We start from the raw sequence: 22637 nt of genomic DNA on the forward strand, positions 1-22637 counted from the left end.
AAACCGATTTTACGCCTTTTATTTCAGACTTGTAAATAAATCACAGCCAACTTCTTTCTTCGGGTCATCATTTTCGATAGGCGATAACATGGGAAAAAATATACGTACATTTTCCGTTGACCAGCCTATCGAAAAGTTTTTTCAGTACAAATATCTACGCGTGGAACTGTGTAGCATGTGGTTTTGCCGGGAAGTAAAAATGAGTTTGAGAAATTAAAAAATAATATTTCACCGGTTGTCCGGAAGAAAGAAATGATGATAATAATAATAATTTATTGCTTCTAGGGAGTACATATTCCCAGAGCAAGGGAGGATCACAGATACAAAAAACATATAGATCATAACCAATACATAAATGTTAATTTAAAATAGAAATTATTTGCAAGTAAAATCGAATTTATAGTTATTCAAATAAAATAAATGCCCTTACGGCGCGTGCATTTCGGGCAAAAATGTATAGCGGCTTGATGAGCTTGCATTTCGGCTTGAGTATGTCCTGGATGGAAGGGGTTGGTACAAAATTAGCTGTTATATAATGTTCACGCAGATCCTTGAGTATTGGACATCTTAATAAAAAGTGTTTCAGTGTGTCTTTATCATCGCAGTTGCAGATGGGACATTTGAAAGAAATGATGAAAACAAATGTATTTCGGTTTTTTAACTGTCTTCTGATTGTAATAGTACCATAATATTATATGATACGATTATATTCACACCATATTATTGCAAGCCAATGATATTTTATCATATTGGTAACATACTTCGAGTCATGTGAAATTTTTTTACACTTTTGCATGCAGTTTTCCGCTTTTGCGGTATTTTCACGCTAATCACTCGAGTCAAACACTCATCGTCAGCCCGTCAAGAGGGAGTTTCTAAGAATAGTCTACGATTATTGATTTGAAGAACAAATAAAGACGGTAAGTGACTCTGAAGAAAAGATCAAAGAAAAATACGAAATTGTACGATGGAAGTTTGCTGTAAATGAAACAACCAGGCTCAAGAGCGCCAAGGTTGGCTATCTAAAAGAAGGATATAATTGGCACGAGCCATGACGTAGATGGAAAGGTTAAATGATAGAGAAAATGTATTGATCCGATAATAAGAACGAGGGATTTGGTGTGTATAATATAATACACACATACACACGCGCGCATCAATTTATGCAAATACGTATAGGAACTATATAATGACAAATACGACAACAAGGCTTTCGTGAAGATAAGTTAATTTTATTTTTATTTATTTTTTTTGTTTTTGTTTTTATTTTTTTTGTTTCATTTTGTTGTATACAGTAATAATTAATCGCTTGACGTACAAGTAAACGAATTAAGTAACTCCAAGATTCTGAATTTCTGTTGGTTTTGTTTTTTCACGCTTTTTTGAGAATATACAATAGATGGTGTAAGGATTTTGTCAACTTGATATTTTGGCAAAATTGGTCCAAGTTACAAGCTAAAGTTTCATTAACTGGAAGTTTGCACGTACACGCATCTAGGTGCGTAGGTATTATAGTATACCAAGAACCTTTAGTTATAACGTAGGCCAATTAATTTCAAGGTGTCATTCGCTCCCCACTGTAATCAAAATGCAAACTGAAACTGAAATAATATTATGATGCTATATCGGGAATGTTTAGTTTTGCTTCAGAATAACCAAAATCGTTAAAATTATTATTACTAACATTTTTTTTTTTTTTTCTTTCCAAACACATATAGTGGAGGATAATTATAAAAAGAATCGTTTTTAATTATCATAAGGTTAGTCGTAGGTAATTAAGTATGTAAATTTACAAGGTGTGATAAATCGAAAAAGACGAGGGAAGAATTTTCCTCGTTCTCTCACATATTTGTTATCTGCTGTCAGTCATGATACATTCTGTAGTTCCTCTGTCATCACTTTATTCTTTTGTCACACCTAGTTCATAATATTTAGTTTACTTTTTTTTCTTTCCTCTTTAGTATTTCGAAATGTTTTTTTTTTTTTCATTTTATTGTTTTTATGTTTTATTGTTTACTGTTTCCCTAGTGCGAGAAAGCGTCATAGTCTAAACTTTTGCCAATCCTCTTTTTTCGTTTTCGTTCAACTTTACTACCTTCCAATATCTCACATTTCAATTATCAAATTCTCCAACATTGTCTGCCGTAATTTGTCACATAAATAAATAAATAGAAGAGCAGTTGGCTTTATTTTACGGTATTAACGATTCCAAAGTAAGTTATAGGTGTGTATATATCGCTAAACCTTGGATAGTCTTTCGTTATTATTATTATTGTTTTTGTTATTATTATTATTATTATTCATTATTATTTATCATTATTATTATTATATACTTTCCTGGCTTTAGCTCGCATCAAACATCATTGCGGATTATACAACAAATATAATTAACCATATAACAAACTATATCCTGACTTATGTAATTAGTTGTATATGAGGAGGCTTACACATTATGGCTAATCGGACAAACCCCGAATCAATTCGCAAAAATCACACCTCGCGAGAAAATTTGTCAGAATACCGTCTGCTTTGTTTGTCAAAAGGACAAAAAATAAATGAAAAAAAAAAAAAACTGTTTTTTGAAATATATATGCGTGTATTTTCTTTTTGCATCTGTTTCGTTTCATTCCTCACATATTGAAAGCGTATTCGCCCTCAGGCACGCGTATCTTCCTCCGATTCAAAAATGAGATAGACTGCAGTGACCCAAAGTCCCATCTTCGCTTTCACCAGTGAAAGCATTTGTGTTTTTTGTTTTTCTTTTTTTAACTTTTCTTTTACTTAAAGAGATAGAGATAGAGATAGAGATAGAGATAGAGAGAGAGAGAGAGAGAGAGAGAGAGAGAGAGAGAGAGAGAGAGAGAGAGAGAGAGAGAGAGAGAGAGAGAGAGAGAGAGAGAGAGAGAGAGAGAGAGAGAGAGAGAGAGAGGGGGGGTGAGAGAAAAGGAACTACATCATTTTAAAATCATGCTTTCCGAAAATACGGGTCACAAAAACGTGACGACTATTTGAAAAGGGTTTAGTAATCGTGGTCTCTATTAACTTTAGCATGATAATCCATACGAAGTAGAACGAAGTACTTTTTAAATCATCGATAGGATATAATTCCATACGAGTTTATAGATTGAGTGCGTGCGTATATTTTCGTACGCGCGCATTGTGCACAATTTATTAGGCAAATTTTTGACTTTGGTTTTCATTTCACTTCATTCCATTTTTTTTTTAAATATTCTCCTCTTCTATTTCGAAGGCCTAAGTTTATTTTGTAGATTTTATAATAAGATAATACTAAACGCCGAGCAAGGTGTGAATTCGGGTCATTGAGATCTCCGTCGAAATAGTGACTTGCCTTAGCTCTATGATTTATACATAATATGTATTATACATATGTGAAAACAATCAACCCAATCATTAATTCATTACAACATTGCGTGCCACTGATGTTCTTAGCATATTATAACGGCAGTCGTGCGGCGAGCTTCGTGTGTGGAATTTATAGATCTGCACACGAGCTTTTCAAGAACATAGAATATTTTTGCGAACAATAGACAAGCATAATCGAATCGCTGCAACGATAAATTTCTAGCCATAGTAAGCTGTGAGCCAAAATAAGGTAAATAACAAATATTTCGGACAGTATTTATGCGTGAAAAGTGGAACATTGTTTTTTTTTTTTTCCTGTATGTGGTAAATTTCGAAATTACATCCGTAATCAAAACTTGATCAATCGTATACCTAAATCCTATCCTGGCGACAACAGTTACTGAAACACTACCCAGAAAATTGACCTGCAAAATTTGGAACGCGTTTTACAGTCTTGTTTAGATTATAGAAGACTCTGAGAAGCATGATTAAATTATATGAAAATTGTTCAAATAAAACGGGTATCGGATTTCTTTAAGGCGGCAGCACCATTATACTCGTCTATTGAACGCTGCGTAATACTTTCTGTGTTTAAAATTTTTATTTAAGAGTATGAAAATATATATATATATACATATGTGTATATATATATATGGATATATCCATTATATGTAACAATCTATATATATTATATATATATATACATGCGTAATATATGTATACATATATAGATTATTATATGTAATGCAAATGAAACACTCGTATGTTGTTAAATGAGATCAAAGCGTAATAATCGCGCGTTGTTAATGTGCAGGTGTGTACGTATGCCAAAGTTGAAAATAGCCGTATAGATACTATCTACCATGATTTTTTTTCCACTTGACAACAAAGAAGAAAGTTTAAATAAATTCTACCCAGTTAATTGATAGTAGCTTACAATGTACCGCAGTAAGCATGTTCCGGTGTGTGGTCTGTGGCTGCCTGCTTGCGTGTGTGTGTGTGTGTTGTGTGTGTGTGCCTGGATATAGACGGAATACTGCGGAGTAGAAAAATAATTGATTAAACTAAGTCCAACATTTTTTTCCCGACTTCACTTTGAAACAGACAATTAAGTTACTATTATTTACAGTAATACGATCATTACAAGTTACGTAATTTCATAATTATGTTTCTGTTATTTATCTCGTTATCGTAAAATTCTAATTATTATAGAACTGACTCAACTGTACACATCCGATACATCGCTTTACTGCTCTCTTTACGAACCGATACGAAAAGTGCTTTGAATTATGAATAAACATCATCATTGTTATCGAATAATAAGTTTGTGTGAACGAATGTAAAAAGAATGAAATAAATGAATTTGTTCGTTTGACTATGCGCGTAAGATATTTTTACATCTTTTTTAAGGATTTTAAAAAATTAACATAAGCGCTGTCATCATACGCTGGGAAAATCAAACATCTATGTCATAGATATTATAAATATGAGAGCAGATATTGAATAACACGCACAATTTACCATACCTCTTAAAGTACCATACACAGTTCATAATTCATCAACATATATTATCTAATCATATAATGGTGGATTTTTTCGTCTTATTTATATAATAAGAGTAGTTGGTTTATTAGAGCACAACAGTGTTTCTTTCTCACGTTTGTCAGGTCGATACTATTTTGGTTAAGATTATACAATTTGTTCGTGTCCTATCGTATATTTGATATTATACCAAACAAAAACAATAGGAAGTAACTACGTAGATTGTTCGCAACTTAATTTTTTTTCAAATTTTTCTCTTTTCAATTCTGTTTCTTTTTCTTTAATGCATTCTATTATGTTTTTATATGCCAACGGTGAAAATTCAAAGTAATGTCCATTATATGTTCCCGCCCGATGGGTAAAAAGGGAATGCTCCGAATTGAAAGTTGACAGGCGTTTTAGGTGAAGCGCAGGCGTAAAGGAAATCATCCGTCTGCAATTGAGTTCGATTTAAATTTGGTTCCGAAGCTGATCTGGTTATCTTAGGCAAACCCTGAATCAAACCTTCCAAGCTAGCTAAAATTTGTCTAAATATCGGTCTTTCATCTCTGGAAAATTTTATACAGTCTTCCGTCAGGCGTTTCAAAGCCTTCGGAGTGTCCGATCTGAGTTTGTTCAAATCAGGACGCAGGTAGCCCCTCCCAACCATGAAGAGAATTTGATCTTTGTTGTTATTGTTACAATAAGGTAACTGTCCGGTAAGCAGTTCGAAAAGTACCACTCCGAAAGCGTAAACGTCGGACTGATAACTGTAGGGATTTTCTTCCTGCATTCTGATAACCTCGGGTGCCATCCATAAAATGGAACCAGTCGGTTGGTGAAATTGCTGAGATCCAGACCACCTTGTCTTCGCTGTTGCCAGTCCAAAATCACCAATCTTCACAGTCAAGTCGTCGTGCAAGAATATATTGTTGCTCTTCAAATCCCGATGAATGATGTTCTTTGCGTGTAGATAATCCATACCCTGTGCAGTCTGTCTGCCAATTTCGATAAGTGTCAAAAGTTCAAACTTGGATTCAAAAACATGGAGGTGTTTGTACAAAGACGATCCCTCGCACCATTGAGTTACTATGGCGAGCTGGGGTTTACTGACGCAACCCATAAACAGGAGTATATTAACATGACGAGTTTTCCTGAGCACTGCAACTTCATTTTTAAATGCCTGGAGTTGAGCCAGTGTTGGAATTTTAACGTTCAAAGTTTTCACAGCCACCGGACCGTGCCAATGAGCTTTGTACACCGTCCCGAACGATCCTGAACCGATGCGAGGTCCCACCAATATTTCATCGGCCGGAATCTCCCAGTCTTCGATCGACTCTCTGGGGGCCAATAAATTTTTCGAAGATTCGTCAGCCGACCTTGCCCTTGGCCGTTTTGGCCTCAACGTACTCGTCGGACTCGCCTGAGTCGATTGACTGTGCTTGGTCGGACTGCTTCCAGGTGAAACCGGACTCTGAGTGTTACCAACCGGCCTTCCCAGGCTTTGAGATCTGGTGTAATCCTCGAGAGACGAGGGATCGCTCCCTGGTTTCACCATGTTGAAGCAGACATTGGGAGCGGAACTGGAGCGATCTTGCTGCCCCAAGGTTCTGGGATGTCTGTGACTTCTGACAGGAGCCAGAGACGGAGACATGCTTCGACTTAGACCATAGCCAGATGGAAGTTGGAGTATTCCAGCAGTAGTTTCGGGGTTGTGAGCCAGAAGAGCCTGGTAGTAAGCATCTTGCATGCGAACCTGATGACACAGCGCCGGAACACCGCCGGCACATCGTTGATGAAATCTGTAGTTACAAGTCCGGCAATAGAATCCTTGAAAGAGAAGTTTTCTACAGAATTCGCAGAACGCCAATGAGAAAAATGTCTTTCTAGCAAAATTGTGCGATATAGAAGTCGTTATAGGAAATTTATCCAATATCTCGACCGATATCTCGTCGCATTCCAAAGACGAAATGTCCGTGTCCCAGGGAATCGGTATCTTGGTATCGTTGTGTCCTATTACATAGACCACGCACATTTCCGGCGTAAGATTTCGCAGCTTCATCGCCTTGGCGAGGGCGTCTCTGAGCGAAAGTCCCTCTTTGACTTGGACGCTGGTGCGTTGCTGATTGGGTAGATGAGCGCGTAGCAAAGACTTCAGCGGGGTTCTCGGGTCTGGTTGTCTGGAAGGTGTCTGAACCTCGTAGTCAATGTTAACACTAGCGGTAGAGTTCAGGAGCTCGTTGAGCTTCTGTTCCTTGGATTCGAGCTCGTGCAGCTTGCTGGTGAGTTCCTGATACTCGGTGAGGTAGATCGGAGGCGGGTGTTGAAAGCCGGCGAACTTGTTATTGAGCGCATCGATGTTCTGCCTCGTGACATGGATGACACTCTGGATATTTTTCAACTCGTATCTGAGGGGATCCGTCTCGAGGTAACAGTCTTCGAAATCACTCAAATCGGCGTTGTTGCCTGAGTATCCCTGCGACATGGTGTTTGAATGGTCATTACCATTACCACGGGACGGTGTCGTGTACGAAAACGTCGGTACTCTACCATGGACGAATCTTACTTCCCTAATAACTGCCATTTTCTAACGAGACCCACCTGACGCAGGTTGTTTTGTTTTCCTCGCAATGAACGTCGGCGGCGACGACATCGTGTTTAGCTAAATGGCCTTGCGAATTTAGCCGCCTATCTTCCTCCTTCTCCGCCTCCTCCTCCTCCTCCTCCTCCTCCCCCCCCTGCTCGGCCGCCAATATCTTCACCTTTTAACGCGATATAATTACGCACCGTTGGATATCACTTCACCCGACACCCGTCACTTTATATTTAAGTACGCGCCAACGATTGTTTAAACAATATTTATATTATTGCGGGTCGCACGATAATCGAGACTCTGAAAAACTCAACAATAGACCAGTGTCAACGGCGGCTGCTTTCGCTGCCTTATTACTCTAAACTCTTGCGCAGAACCCGAACGGCGAACCGAACCGACACGGAAACTCCCGAGTTCCGTGTGTCCAGCGCCTCCGATACGTATATGGGTCATTCCACGTCAACGGTATAACGTGTATACCGTTTTCGAAAATTCATTACTAGACGGGTTTTCAAACATCATTTTGTATCAACCCTATGAAGAGTATGTCTGGCGGAAGGAGGGTTCGGAACAAGAATAACATTCCTCATTTCGCTTATTGTCAATCACATGATTAAAGACGTGAAATAATCTTTTTCCATGCATTATTTTATAATCTTTAACTATCCGTATAATATTGCAGTAGTCGTTCCAATAGTTTCGTAATATTTATTCAACATTTATGGTTGAAATGGATTGAAACGAATTGAAATTGTAAAAACAATCGTTTGGAAGTGAACATTTTATGCGAAGAATATGAACGATTTAGGATATTATAATGTGGATCTCGGGTGAAATTCATATTGAAAGGGAAAACAATCGAAATATACTATAATATCAAGAATTGGTTTGTCTGAAATACTGTTAACTACTTTTTTTATCTGCTATCTAGAGTTTGTGTTCAATTCGAACGTTGAGAATTAAAAGCAGAACGGATGTCAATGCGCGGTTGATGCTTAGTAATGAGAACCGTGAATAGTCGATAAAAAGAATAGAATTCCATAGAAATTAGCGGTCGAGTTTGTGGTTAGTTGAAAATTCCAAGACATGCATTTATATGCACGGTTAATATAAAAAAAAATACACGTTTCAATTCTTTTATGTTCGTGGAACTTGAATTTTTATTCCATTATAATCACAAGACGATGTGCAAAAAATTTCGTTACAGACAAAATCCGAGAACAGATTAATTCGGTACAATATAATTTGGATACGTGCGTCAGGTTTGACCGCGGTTTCTTCACGTAATTTGTGAAAAGACTCCAGTTCCTTTCTGATTCTTTGGTTTTTTAATAATATCTCAACCAAATAATTCTGAATTTCACTTTAAACTTTCCAGATAATTTCCGGGGGTGCAACCCCGATTTTTCTGATACCGACTTATATATTTATATGTATACGTAGAGAATTGGAAGAGAAGATAGAAAACTAATCGCAAATCCAAGAAAATGTTGAGGCAAAACCCGAACCAAATTATTAATATACGTATAACGAGTTGCGAATTTCTATTTGTATTTTAAAACCGTAGAATATTAATTATGAAGCGAAGTTTCGCTGGAACTTCGGATTATAAAACAGTCTATAAAATTAGTATTCGTGATTCCAACCAAACTCGACTTCGAAAGAGTTGTAAGGACTCCGAATTATACCGTCTCGATAAACCATATATGAAGTTATTTAAAACAATTGAATTTAACGACACGTAATTTAGAAACCCTCAAGATTTGTAATTCTAGTGCAAACGCGGTGAAGATGCTACGCCGAAGTGCGATGTTGTCTCTTATTTTTATTTTTTCTTTCTTTCATTTAAAGAAATGCAAAAATGCCGACGAGGGAAAACAGCAGACAAAATAATAAGCTTTGGAGCTTCCATAATCCGAGTCGTCTGTTACAAACAGGCTTATTCACGTATTTTACATAGCTGAAACGGATAGCTCGTGACCAAGATGGATAACTGGCAAACTATATTTGCAGTCAAACCATGCAATTACGAATAAATTTGATTTAAATGCATCGCGTTTGCGTACGTGCAGCCTCTGCGTAATTTATATCTATAATACTCGCGCACACGTGCCATGCAGGGCAAGCCGTTAGTCAGTCAAAAACCGCGTTAACGCAATCGTATGTGTGAATAAACGCGTATGACATCACGCAACGCCCGCTGACGTCTCTAGCAGACGACGCGTTGCCACAGCAACGGTTTTACAATTAGTATACGTCTTTAAGTTCGTTACGTATGCGATTTTGATAAAAATTGCTCATTCCATAAGTAATATTCAACTTCCCTCGGTGTTTTACTTATTTTTTTAATTTTTCTTTTAAATAAGTCTCACATCGATGTCGACGCATTATTTCATCTCTCAGTTATTTTTCCTGATATCCAGGTTTACTCGGCACGATCCAACATTAAGATACCGTGGTTATCTGAATAATTGGCCTTGGGATTGGCATCAGAATGAGCTGTGATAGTTGAAGAAACTTGACAAACATGTCGGGTATTGTTGCGGGAAAACTTGCATTTGTCACAGGTTACCATTACTTTATTTCTCGACTTTTACTACTTGTACAAATGTATTTCGTTTCGCTTCTTTTGTTCATTCGATGTGAATTTGCGCGGACCGCAATTTTTCATAATTTTAGGTGCTGGCAGCGGTATAGGCAGGGCCGTATGTCGGATACTGGCAAGGGAAGGTGCTAAAGTTATTGCATCTGATCAGAATTCGAAAAATGTTGCAGATACTGTAGCTACATTGGAAGGTAAATTTTAATTTATATTAATATTTTATTGAACAGCGAGTAAGAAATTTGACAAAAGTCATTGACGTTGTTATAGGCAAATTTTAATACACTTAAGTAAGGCAGTATCAATGATTCTTTTTTTTCAATTGTTTTTTCAGGTGGTGATCACACTGCGTTAACGGTCAACGTCACGTCGTCAAAGAGTATAAATGATGCATTCAAATCAGTCATTGAGCGCTACGCAAAGCTGCCAACTTTGGTTGTTAATTCTGCGGGCATAACGCGGGACAAATATATGTTGAAACTTTCAGAAGAAGATTTTGATCAAGTGATAAACGTCAATCTAAAAGGGACATTTCTTGTCACTCAAATTGCTGTCAAGGCAATGGTAGAAGCCGGAGTGTCAAACGGAGCATCTGTTGTGAACATCGCGTCGATCATTGCAAAACTTGGAAATATTGGTCAAACTAATTACAGTGCTTCAAAGGCTGGCGTTGTAGCTATGACAAAATCTGCTTCCATGGAATTCGGAAAGTGAGAACAGCTTGAGTACTTTTTTCTGATCGGAATGTAGGCACGGCTTGGTCTGACTATCAATTTATAAACAATAGTTTGCGATTTTCCGTAAGAAAAAACGAAAGAAGTTTTGGTATCAAGTAATACACGTAGATTGTACGAAGTGCTGCGGCAAAACGAAATTTTAAGTGCACTTTTTTTCTCAAGATCAATAATGCTTTGTATAAGAACGAGTTTATTTCTTCAATAGACTCGAAATTTCTTGAGTTTTCCCGGTTTTCCCTGTGCGTGCGAACCCTGTTAAGACTAAATATTAGACAAGAGAATAATACCGAATTTACGATAATGATGTAAATTTAAAAATAGCACCAACATTTATCTTCAGAGAATGTAATAATTATCTCAATTAGTATAACAGAATAGAAGACAATTTTTCAATATCTGATGTTGGTTGAAAAATGTTCTATGAAATCTGCATAAAGTTTTATGATTTCAGGTTTGGGGTTCGCATCAATGCCGTATTACCAGGCTTTATTAAAACACCCATGACAGATGCTGTCCCAGAGCATATTTTAGGAATGGCGGCAGCAAAATCTCCGTTAAACCGAGTGGGAACACCTGATGAAGTTGCTGAAGTTGTAACATTTTTATGTTCAAACAAGAGTTCTTTTGTCCATGGTGCGTCCATAGAAGTTACAGGGGGCTACCATTAGCTTTAAAAAAATTGCCTTCGAGTATCAAGAGGAGATTTTCCACTCGAATGAGTATGTAATTAATTAACAGGGTGAAGCATAAATAAAATCAAAATGAAATTTATTCTTATATCAGAGGACTGTAGATTTTCCATTTTAAATAAATAAAACAGCAATGAAAGTGTTGAAGTGACGTTTGACGGAATTATTTCTTCTTTCCTTTTAGTTTTCTCGCATGCCTGTGTGATTTGAAATGCATTTTTCGTTTCTCGTCAACGATTTCTTTGTATTTTCGTTTATTGAATTTTGAGAACTCTGCATCGGCCATAAGCTCATCGACGATCGTACGCTTTCGCTCTTTCTTAGTTAGACGACTGTTGTAATAGTCAAGCGGCGAATCCATGACTTTACCGATTTGAAAGTATTTAGGAAGTACTTTAAGATCGTTCTTTTTATAAAAATGCTTAGGATCAAGAACGGACCGCATTTGAATAACTTCTAGATCGTGCCTGACTTCGTCTGTCATTTCAGGAGCAGGTAAATTGAACCATTTCTTTCCTTTAGTCTTTTCTCTTTCCCTACGTCTCTGCGCCTTTAATCGTTTCTGGCTCTCGTCGTACGTCGGAACAGATTCGAGCTTTTCAAAGCCTGGTTTAATAACAGACTTCTGTAATATTTTGTCCAATGGAGTCAACTCCTTTGTTATTTCTCTAACACTTGTAGAGTTTGGCGGCTGCTTTTTCGTCACGCTTTTCCAACCCATGTGTCGCTCGAATTCTTCGATATCAATGTCGTTGCTTGGTTTTCCTTTGCATTTTGTCGACGCAACCTCTTTCGATATTGACTCCAATTGCGCCGGATCGAAATCTGAAATATCGCGTTCAGGTTACGGTGTATCATTCCTTACAAAGCTGCTGATATTTGGCATAAGCTTAACCTTCGCTTACCAAAATCATCGCTGTCGGGATCATCGTCGTCGCTATCGGCAAGCGTATTTCTGTCCAAAAAATCGGCCCGTCCTTTCGTGTCAATGATGATGTCCATTTTTCTGCGTTTTAATTAAACAGTACCATGTATCACTTGCCACTTGGTGCGAATTCTAATTTCTATGCTACAAAGCACATGGGTTCAGCGGATTCAACGTTGCCAACCCTCCGGTGGCAAGAGGTCGTACTCAAAGTGAATATCGACCGTAGTTTGAATTTCAGGACCGTACAAAAATTTCACGGAGTACATTTTTGTTTTTTAAATTTTATCGTCGTATAATTACTAGAATTTTGCTTCTTTACTCAAGGATCAGACAGTTTTTAACCAAATAATTGACATTTTTACTTCTGAGAATATTTCAAACTAACGATAAAGATTGTGAATTTTTCAACTGTACGAAGCAGCTACCGGATACTTGAAGAAAACATTATTTTCTTTATTTTTGAATGAATAATTAAAAACATAACCAGAAATGTGACCTACTAGGACAGTTTCTTTATAGTTCTGTACTAGATTCTTTTTCAATATTAGAGGCTAGTCAAAAAATGCCTTAAATTCTTAGAATTTTTCCAGGACCGTATATTTAGCGTACGGTCGAGCAGCTGGACCGTATGTTCGTACGGGAGGCGAAATTACCGCACAAATACGGTTGGCAACACGGCATGGGTTCACAATCAGTCACATAGCAGGTGTCGACATCTGTCGGCGTCGTGGCAAAACTTCGCCGACGCACATCGGGAATTAAACTCGAAAACAAGTTCGAGAATTTCTCTTGTTATTTGGTCTTTATCACGTAAGACTTACACAACGGACACACTTTCTCTAATTCGATATCAAAAACACATATTTTGTGAGCTTAAAATAACCTCGCATTATTTAGAAAGTTAAAATGTTAAAGCTTTAATTAGTCAATAATATGAAACTGCATAGAGTTGCCTAAGTGCAGGCGGGTTTTGTACGCCGTTAATTTATTTCAGTCATATTCCTTTGGTAAAATGCAAACTTTATATCTCTTGGGAGATAAATAATTGCATGTTTATTATAAATAAAATACTTACAGTTTCCTTTGAGTCCGCGTTGTTCCAAATAGAAAATTTTCCCAACTTCAATTCATCTCAAATCTTATCGATCAGAATTAAAAGTATTGTTCATATTGTACTGTACGGTAATATTTTCAATTACCGCAATATGTGAATAATAAAAAAGTGTTTACCACAAAGTTATCTTGAAATTCCAATCAATTTTCTGTACATACCGAAGTTACGCGGCTTATTATTTATTCATGTTTTCCCCCAACAATGATCGTTACTCAATTTCACTTCTAAGAATATTATACCCACACATAACACGGTGTGAAATATGCCCGGAGTAATGATTTCCCTTTTGCTTGAATTATCATTTTCCTTGCACATTGTGTTATGAAATTACTTAACGTTACTGATAATTGTATGTTGAATATGAATGCATTATCGATGTAATTATTTTTAAAGTTTGGACACCGCTGAAATAGAATTTTTGCGAAATACACTGTTTAAGTTTCATTTCTATTTCAATCCGTTGACGATCTGCATGCAAGCTGAACTCAACAACTCATGGCGGAAGTAAAACTGCAAGATGTGGAAGCAGTACGCTCTTATGTATTTGAAAGTCTGATGCAAAAAGAAACTAAAGCTCTGCAGCTGGTAGAACTCACGTGGGGGGAAACGCTCTATGGGAATATATGAGAACATGCACTTGATCGAGAAAGGACAGTGTATGAGTTTCAAAACGTAGGGTCAGGTCAGGGTTTTCGCAACAAAAAAAAAAGAAAAAAAAAGTGACGTAAAACTACGAAAGTCAAAGAAATAAACACAAATAATTTGACTTCACGATCATATTTTGAAATGTTCAAAGTTGTGAAAGAATTCTATATTTTCCTTTAATACGCGATGGCTCGTGTGCATCAACTGATCTTCCTTCTGTTGTTGGAGTGTACCGTCATTTACTCAAAATTAAATAAATCTATAACGGAAAGTGTCCAAAATGATTCCATTCCAAGAAACAAAAATTCGGAAAATTTTCCTAGGCGCGTTTTACCGACAGAGAATTACGCATCAACGGACACACGGGTAATGTTTAAAGTAAGGAATTTTGACGAGTCAAAGGATTTGGACAATTCGAACAATTTTCCGAGCAATGAAGTACCCTTTGACATGGATGATGTACTTGAAATTTGGAATCCAAGAAACGTTGCGCAAGTTTGGGACTCCAAGTCGGACCGCGACGTGAACGTATCATCAAACTGTGACATGGCATTGGTTAAATATTTTCGAGGAGTTCTCAACGGCGACAATTGGGCTTTGAAAAGTAAGCAAAAGTTAACCGTATTTTGTTTTCAGGTGAATCGAAAAAATTGGGTGTTCTTCAACGATGTATAAGGTGTACTGCCTAGATCAAAAGTTCGATCAAGTACAAACATTGTTAGAGATTCTTTTCGATAGTTTTTGTCTTTTCCTGACTTTTGATTAAGATGTACCGAACGTAAGACGTGGCTTTAACAGAAATTTGAAAAAAATTGCATAAGTCTTGTGTTACATATTAATCTTGCAAAGTCCCACTTCTTTGATCCAATGTTTATCGCCATTCAAAACTCCCGTAGGGCCAATTCGCTGCAAGTTTCGAGTTGAACGAAAATCATTAAAAAAAAAAAACGCTCTCAAACTAATTCCTCAACTCTTGTTCTCGATCGAGCAAAACAATAATTTCAACGCAGTAGGTATATCTATAGCTTGCATGATGTGGTACGGAACAAGCTTATATCGAAGCAAGGAAGTGTGAACGGCTTTACGTTGAATAAAAAATAGCAACTGCAACTAGTTCCATGACATAATGCGATACGAAACCCTTCCTTTTCTTCGCGAATGCCTTTCGAGTGTTCTCAATATCACACTTTCCGCCAACTTACTCTCGCCAGTGAAAGAACAACATTGCAATACCTATACTTGCAAAGGCTCACATAATTGAGTCGTTAATCATAGGAGTTTGTAATTTCCGCGGATCCAGTTACGTCCGATTACATGAGTACACGTCAACCTTTCAGTATAGGTAATAATAGTAATATGGTAAAGCTCGAGGCGGTAGTAAAATAAAACCTCGAAATTCAAGAGGTTCGATAACGTTCGCTCGAGCATCGCATTCCTCTCGTCAATTCGAATGCGCAAAGCACCGCGATCTCTGCACCCGGCACAATTTTTCGGCGAATGCATTTCCCGCGAGGGGTAACCCGTGTGATCATCAAATTGAGAGCCGCGGGAGCAGGATGCTTCCTGTAGAAAGTGAGAAAGCCATTCACCCCGGTGTGCGTAGGCACCGTGTATCCAATGGTTTTGCCACTCTTGCTGAGTACATAACGTGATTTAACACACGTTCGCAAGCTGACCACTGCACGTCTACATGCGGTGCGTTTTGCCTTTATAGCCGAGAGCATGTATGGTTACGCAACGTTTCGCATTATATCCGCACAAGCTGCAGCCGACTGAAACATTCCCACTGCAGGCGCTGCAAGTACAGCATCGACTATAACGTAGGTAAACACGTGGGCTAGACGTTGCTAATAATAAAAAAGGTGAAACCGGTGAGTTTCACCCTATATTTGACGCACCGACGAGTGCTGGATTTCAGTTTGAGCAAAGTGAGCTCAGTTCCGATTCCCGATATGCTAAAGTCGGCGGTCATCGTTCATCAATAATTCCAGGTCGCTCCTTGAGCACGTGCTCGTTCCGAATGTGCAACATCTCCGATATTCATGTCGCGAGTCAAGTTCGGTTTGCTTGAAACATGCTGTTGGCAATATTCGGGACGAGAATGAGAATTTATTTACAATCGGCTGCACTCTGAGCAGATGCGTTTGCTCGTGGATGCACCTTACGGACATGACCGACAATGGACTGCAGTCATCACATTTCGAATTGTCTGATCTCGTAAGCTTCGCGGTGAAAGTACCGGACTTATGCAATATGGGATAATAAGTCATAGTTTAATAATTTATCGTTATATCACGTCACGGAACGTATATTCAATTATTTTTGAATTTCGAGCTAAGGTAAGGATATAATTAACGGATTATTTGGCTAAGAACCGAACTTTCTTTTTGTCGCGTTTCATTTTTTAGTGATGGATGCCGATGGAAGGCACACTTGGGGGTTGTTTTGGGGCAGCAGGTACTGGGTTGGATCGCCCGATCTGTGTCGCGAGATGAATCGCGAGGTGAAAGACACCGTTGGATTATTTGAAAGTGATCGCAAGGAGCATCTGGCAGCCCCGCCGTTCGGAGTTGACGTCAATTCCGTAAACTTAAGGCTTGACATTTTAAAGCCAGGCCTGAACGGAGTGAGTATTAATGACGGCTTGGGTAATATATACGAACTGGATTACCCAATTACGATATAACAATTGATCCGTCAGCCCGAAGGCTCTTGAGAATGCATTATAAATATTCAAAGAATAACGCGAGGAGCAATACCCAACATTTTCACCTATTGAATTTCGAATACGATTTGTTGGATAATTACTGTGTAGATCGATTAATAGCACATGTTAGCCTCGTGATTGAAAAATATCAACCGTACAGATCGTCTAAAATTATTGTCACTGCTGTGCGTGAAACACTATACTTTGCAATTATCTGAAAGCATATCCGATATCCTGCAATTTATGACGCTAACTTACGTACATTGGCACGTACGTTATACCTATACGTACAATACGCAGTGTTTCGGATATTCTAGGCACATATGGTGCAATGATTGCGAATTGGAAAGTGCCTGGTGTATAAATTTTTACAACCAACTGCATAATGCTGTTGATATTTTACCATATTTTACCGTAAATCATTGCATGTCGCATTTGAAACGAATCAACGAGGTAATCAGATGAAATTAAATGCCCAGACGCACGATGTAACTCTTGGACTGTGCTTACCGGATCACTGTACCGTGGATGACGTTTCAATCCTTTTGAATTTCGCTGTCAATACATCGGCGAAGAATGTTCACAGAAAAATCGTTCTAAGCCACGTGCGAAATCTTTCGGACGGTTACACGCTGTGGAGTGATCACACGTTCTACATCATATTGTGAGTTCGCTATGGTCACAAATTAGTCGAGTCCATTTTGTCCCTTCTCTTGAAACTTTACTTTCAGAATCACGTCGTCATTCGTCCTGGTATTCGTAGTTTTTGGAACAATTTACGACGCTGCGCTAAGGTATCAAGTTCTACGTACCGACCAACAAAAAAGGAAAGACTCGAGCGTTATTGTTGAGATGAAGAGTTTGAGACCCTCCGAAGATCTTGACGATGCGATTACAATTTCAAAGTTGTGGTCGGTCAAAAGTCACAATGGATCTTTAGGTAGGTACGTGTGCTTAAAATTTGCGGAAGGTTTGTACGTGACTGTAATGAGTTGAGGTCGTCTTACCGCATAGTTGTTAAACTTTTCAGATCTGGTGAATCAAAGGGACGTGCCAAGACCCTTGTCCGAGGCGCTTCTGTCGTTTAGCATTCTACTGAATATTTCGAAACTCGCAAGCTGGGAAGTCGGTGACGATACTTTGGCCCCGATACACGGACTGCGATTAATTTCACTTTTCTGGGTTATCCTGGTCCATACGTGTCTACTGGCGAACGAGATATCCGGTATGCGGGTCTCCACTAAACATTGCGTAACGCGTTCCTTGCATTCCGGGTTCGCACTACTCTGCTGAATGTTAAAATGAACGTAAATCAATGTTGGGGCATTTTTCAGATAACATAATGTTCAGGACAAAGGCGGAAAGCGATTTTCTCTATCAAACTATAAGCAATGGTACTTATGCCGTCGACACATTTTTTTTTATGAGGTGAGTTCAACGGTCTACAAAACTTTTCTACGCTAGGAATTGGATTGGATATCACATTTCGAATCAACGCACAGTGACATTATGTTAACCTTTCTTGCAGTGGGTGTTTAGTATCCTTTCTCTACTTTCGCACGATAGCAAAACAACGGATGCGAGAGTTGCAAATTACGAAAGGCTTCATTGGCCAATTTTTACAATTTTTAGGAATGATGTGGTACCGTTATTTCAGGTACGGTATGATAATTGATCATTTTCATTATCCACCGATCATTCGACAGTTCTCGATGCTGATTAAACAGAAACGTTTTTGCTATCTTTTATCAGAATGGAACGTCTTAGTTTTGATTTAAATTATTGACAATCTCCTAAAAAAGTAAGACCTTAATTTAATTTCGATACATTGATATTTCAGATTGACGCCACCGTATCTGCTCGTCATAGGATTCGTTCAAATATCCATGAAATGGTATCACGCTCATTCCGTAATCGAATTGCCTGCCTTGGATCACGACACTTGCGAAAAGTTTTGGTGGCGGAATGCTTTGTACGTGAACACTTACTTCCCGATGGAAGACAGAGTATGTTCCTAATTACATGATCAACATTTAGTGAAAGTAAGGTCCTTCCTCTGAATTGTGTTTCTCGAAATTGGACTGAAATTTGTCGTTTCGACTTACAGTGTATGGTCTGGAGCTGGTACTTGGCAAACGACACGCAATTTTACACCGTCGGTATAATAATTCTGATAGTCGCAGCGAGGTGAGTTTCGATACGCGCAACTTGTCACGCGACAGATATTAATCCACGATCCTCTCTCTGTTCCCCAATCGTATAAATTAGTTTCCTCTACGTTGGAGCGGCGTTGGGAGTCTTGTTCCTGGTCGGTTCTTGGATAATCACGGCCATCGTTACCTTGAACACGGAACACGTTCCCACGTTAGTGAATGCTTTTCGAACATAGACCAAGGTTTAAAACGACAAAAAGAAAATTCCTTGACAATATCGTTGATTTATATGCTGACGATTGGTTCTCCTCAGAATTGAAGAACCCTTCGCTCATTACGAAAGCTTGTACGACAAGCCTTGGACGAGGATCGGACCTTACTTAATAGGAATGGCGACCGGATGGTTCCTCTTCAAAACGAAGTGTCAAATAAAGATGAATATGGTAAACGACGCTCTCATCTCCTCTCGGCAAGGTTGACCGAATGACGAATACTCGTTACATCTACTTTCTAGGTGACCGTAGCCTTTGGCTGGACAATTTCCCTCGCCACGATGTTGAGCATAGTCTACGGTTTGTACGGTAACACGTTTGGCCCGGTATTGTCCATAATGTACACGACTTTGTCGCATTCTGGCTGGGCATTGAGCGTCGCCTGGGTTCTGGTCGCTTGTGTCACAAGGCATGGAGGTAACGTTCGACTTTAATTCAAGTCATTCGAAATGCTGTATTGTCAATTGTACAATGGCGATCGAATTGAAAGATTAATCGAATCACGACGCATCGATTGCTCGGTTACCAAAAACGGACAAGGTGCGATCGTAATAGCTTGAATTTCATTCGGTTATATTAAATGAACTTAAAATTTCGCTAGGTATAATAAACAGCTTTCTTTCGTGGAAATATCTTTATCCACTATCAAGACTGACCTACTGCGCGTATCTCGTTCATCCCGCATTGATGCGTTCGATGATACTCAGGGGCGAGAGTTCCTTGCATCTTACCCAAGGTCTGGTGGTAAGTATTCCACTCACTTTCAGCAAGTACGAATGGAGATAATTCAGAGCATAGTGCCGTTGGCTTGATATCCTCTAAGGCGATTCTAAGAGGTATCACTTTCCTCAGTTAGATGCCGCCAGGCAGCACTGCGAAAGGTAGCGAAATCATTTAAACTCTATGAACTTCATGACTTGAAACCAATTACGTTTCTCCACAGGCAATGCTGTTCTTCGGCGTCACGGTGGCGTCGTACATGGTCTCCATTGTCCTAAGCCTCCTTTTCGAGGCGCCTATGGTGTCGCTTTTGCGGATCGTGCACCCCATGCGTCGATGGAAAAACGATTAAAATCTCTCGTCCAACGAAGTAACAGCACGCTACCAATTTATAAAATTTATTGTACAATCAAAGTTTATTAATAATAAGTAGTATTAATTGACAAGACTTAACACAACTCGTGAAACTAAAGACTTCTGTAGCTTTCAAAATTATAATAATGATAGTAACAATCGTATCGATACTTTACAGTATATTAATCACGCTTACAATAAGTAATTACAGCTTGTAGCTTAAAATTTTTCGTTTACAATTTTGGAATAAATTAGCTTTTCTACCGAATGTCCTACTTAGCGTTTGGTTCCAGGGATTTAGATAGAAATTTCGGCAGTATCTTCTCGTATGCCTAGTTTTATACATATATACTATGGTTATTTTGCGGTTAGCGAAAGAGCCATTTATGCGATTGAAGACTTGACTGCATATGTTTATTAAATATAATCCACCGCAGATTAAGCAGAGATGAAATTGAGTAGAATTCGTTTGTAATCCTTGTATATCTTTTTCTTCGTCCACGTCAGCAAATTGCACAACATCATTTGTAAAACCCGCGCGCAAAATTATAGCTTTGAAAGTGACTGTATTCGAAGATGAAAGAGATGATACAATCATTACAGCAATTCAAAACCGCATAGAGAATTTCGTATTAAAACAGCAGGAATTAGTCGTTTTGATCAAATGACTCAGCTGTACGACTTCTGGCCCATGGTTACAAACACATTTTTCTCACCTTCCGTTTTATCAAGCAATGTCTACAGTGTGTATAATTACCCTTCTTCCATGGTAATTTGCCAAAAACGAGTGATACACTTTGTTATTGTGAGTCCCCGTGCCTGGTCTCTGCAAAAACTGGTCCTACGGTCATGCAACTGTCAGATACCGAAAAGTGAGATCAAAGACCAGTTACAGAACTGGACACGGTATTATTTCATAAGCAAACAGACAAATCTCGACGTCAGCCGTCTCACGCAGGTTTACCGCTGATTACCTTTTTTTTATTATTATTTGATTTTATTTTTCGTTTCTTTCTACGTATTTTAAATCTTTGGTTGAATCGGAACATTCACTAACCATTAATCAATCGTTGCTAGCACATAGCTTACAACGTATATATTACGAGCCTACGCTCTGTGAATTTGCAATTGAATTCTCTAGATTCTACAAGATTTCATTAAAAATAAGAGAAGTTGTCTAGACATTAGCCACATCGCTTCATTGATGGTGCGTATAATAATTTGCAAAACATGAGAATAATTTGAGTCAGCTTAGGCCGATCACAAGTTACTCAACGATCGTAAAATCATATACATCACGTCTCTATCTGATTGCGCAAAAAAAATTTTAGAATTTTTTAAATAACCTTAGCTCATTATGTCCTAACCGCGTGAGGAAATTTTTTTGTAACAATGCCTAAAAGTTGACTCAGATTGTTATGTTATTTTGGCTCGTTACTTTACGACAGTGTTTAATCATCATTTTTATTAGCACTTTCTGCGACGCGGGCTTTGAATTTGCAAAATCCGAGAACTATTCAACTATTTAAAGAGAGAGAAAAGAAAGGCAAAGACTGACCACGCCCGCAGCTATATATATACAACCTGACCCAAAATGTTAAATACAAAAATTCTGCTACCGATTTTTAGACAAGCGTAAGTATTAAATGATCCGTGTAGAATTTTTCGGAACTCTACTAAATGTCACTACGCATACGTTGATATCTTTGACACGAGTGGTACCGAATTTCGCCACTTACCTGTATTACAAAAGCGTGCATAAAATACACGACAGAAAAGTTATTTCATACGCCGATAATAATCACAGGACAAGATTGCACAGACGCGAATATTCGTTGAATTTATTTTAAAACCGTCTAGTTGTGAAAATTTTGATTCACTCGTGACGTGATTTCTTCCTAGTCGTCACGATCAGTTGATTACTCAACGGGGTGAACATTGCGCAAGGCTCACGTAAACACGAGATACGAAATGATGCATACATTTTGCCGGTCTGATTCGTCTTGTGTGCCGTAAATCGTTAAAAAAAAGTCGCAAGACGTAATAGCGGGCTGGTTTACTTGTTGCGAAAAATGCAAAACATTATAATTAATGCATTTAAAGTGCGAATCCACTGCCAACTTTACCGAATAAAATTTCCAGCAAGTAGTTCTGCATGTGCTAATTTTTCGCGCGATCACTGGAACGCGACGTTTATTTATATAATTTGCGGCAGGTGAGGCATCAAGTTTTATGACAC

General features: G+C 38.3%; 4 protein-coding genes across 5 annotated transcripts; 2 read left to right on the top strand and 2 right to left on the bottom strand.

The window, feature by feature from the left end:
- Positions 1-2898: 2898 nt before the first annotated feature.
- Positions 2899-7871, bottom strand: Raf (Raf oncogene). The gene has a single exon (XM_046617679.2). It carries the CDS (start codon positions 7466-7468, stop codon positions 5243-5245), a length of 2226 nt encoding a protein of 741 aa, XP_046473635.1. The 5' UTR covers positions 7469-7871; the 3' UTR covers positions 2899-5242.
- A 1827-nt stretch (positions 7872-9698) lies between these two features.
- Positions 9699-11656, top strand: LOC124214933 ((3R)-3-hydroxyacyl-CoA dehydrogenase). 2 transcript variants are annotated; one of them, XM_046617700.2, is made up of 5 exons: positions 9708-9785; positions 9901-10044; positions 10157-10273; positions 10414-10789; positions 11268-11656. In XM_046617700.2, exons 2-5 carry the CDS (start codon positions 10005-10007, stop codon positions 11482-11484), a joined length of 750 nt encoding a protein of 249 aa, XP_046473656.1. In that variant the 5' UTR covers positions 9708-9785; positions 9901-10004; the 3' UTR covers positions 11485-11656. The 2 variants fall into 2 exon arrangements, with proteins under 2 accessions (XP_046473655.1, XP_046473656.1); XM_046617699.2 differs by having other exon boundaries at positions 9699-10044.
- On the bottom strand, positions 11568-12626 carry LOC124214932 (deoxynucleotidyltransferase terminal-interacting protein 2). Its single transcript, XM_046617698.2, has 2 exons — positions 12411-12626; positions 11568-12330 (listed from the first exon to the last, which is right to left on the bottom strand). The coding sequence occupies exons 1-2, from the start codon at positions 12505-12507 to the stop codon at positions 11669-11671; spliced, it is 759 nt and encodes a 252-aa protein (XP_046473654.1). The 5' UTR covers positions 12508-12626; the 3' UTR covers positions 11568-11668.
- A 1935-nt stretch (positions 12627-14561) lies between these two features.
- On the top strand, positions 14562-20396 carry LOC124214928 (nose resistant to fluoxetine protein 6-like). The gene is made up of 14 exons (XM_046617690.2): positions 14562-14796; positions 16601-16818; positions 17379-17563; positions 17631-17839; positions 17930-18124; positions 18234-18327; positions 18428-18556; positions 18740-18905; positions 19007-19086; positions 19168-19263; positions 19366-19495; positions 19567-19741; positions 19926-20068; positions 20268-20396. Exons 1-14 carry the CDS (start codon positions 14562-14564, stop codon positions 20394-20396), a joined length of 2184 nt encoding a protein of 727 aa, XP_046473646.2.
- The last annotated feature ends 2241 nt before the right edge of the window (positions 20397-22637 follow it).

The sequence above is a fragment of the Neodiprion pinetum genome, chromosome 3 (genome assembly GCF_021155775.2).
Source record: "Neodiprion pinetum isolate iyNeoPine1 chromosome 3, iyNeoPine1.2, whole genome shotgun sequence".
Classification (NCBI taxonomy): domain Eukaryota; kingdom Metazoa; phylum Arthropoda; class Insecta; order Hymenoptera; family Diprionidae; genus Neodiprion; species Neodiprion pinetum.

Coding starts and splice junctions, on each gene's coding strand:
- LOC124214928 (XM_046617690.2), top strand. CDS start 14,562: ATGTTTAAAGTAAGGAATTTTGACGAGTCAAAGGATTTGGACAATTCG. Junction 19,742..19,925: donor TTGTGTCACAAGGCATGGAG/GTAACGTTCGAC, acceptor AAATTTCGCTAG/GTATAATAAACAGCTTTCTT. Junction 20,069..20,267: donor ATCTTACCCAAGGTCTGGTG/GTAAGTATTCCA, acceptor GTTTCTCCACAG/GCAATGCTGTTCTTCGGCGT.
- LOC124214933 (XM_046617699.2), top strand. CDS start 10,005: ATGTCGGGTATTGTTGCGGGAAAACTTGCATTTGTCACAG. Junction 10,274..10,413: donor TACTGTAGCTACATTGGAAG/GTAAATTTTAAT, acceptor TTGTTTTTTCAG/GTGGTGATCACACTGCGTTA. Junction 10,790..11,267: donor GCTTCCATGGAATTCGGAAA/GTGAGAACAGCT, acceptor TTATGATTTCAG/GTTTGGGGTTCGCATCAATG.
- Raf (XM_046617679.2), bottom strand. CDS start 7,468: ATGGCAGTTATTAGGGAAGTAAGATTCGTCCATGGTAGAGTACCGACG.
- LOC124214932 (XM_046617698.2), bottom strand. CDS start 12,507: ATGGACATCATCATTGACACGAAAGGACGGGCCGATTTTTTGGACAGA. Junction 12,331..12,410: donor TCCCGACAGCGATGATTTTG/GTAAGCGAAGGT, acceptor GCGATATTTCAG/ATTTCGATCCGGCGCAATTG.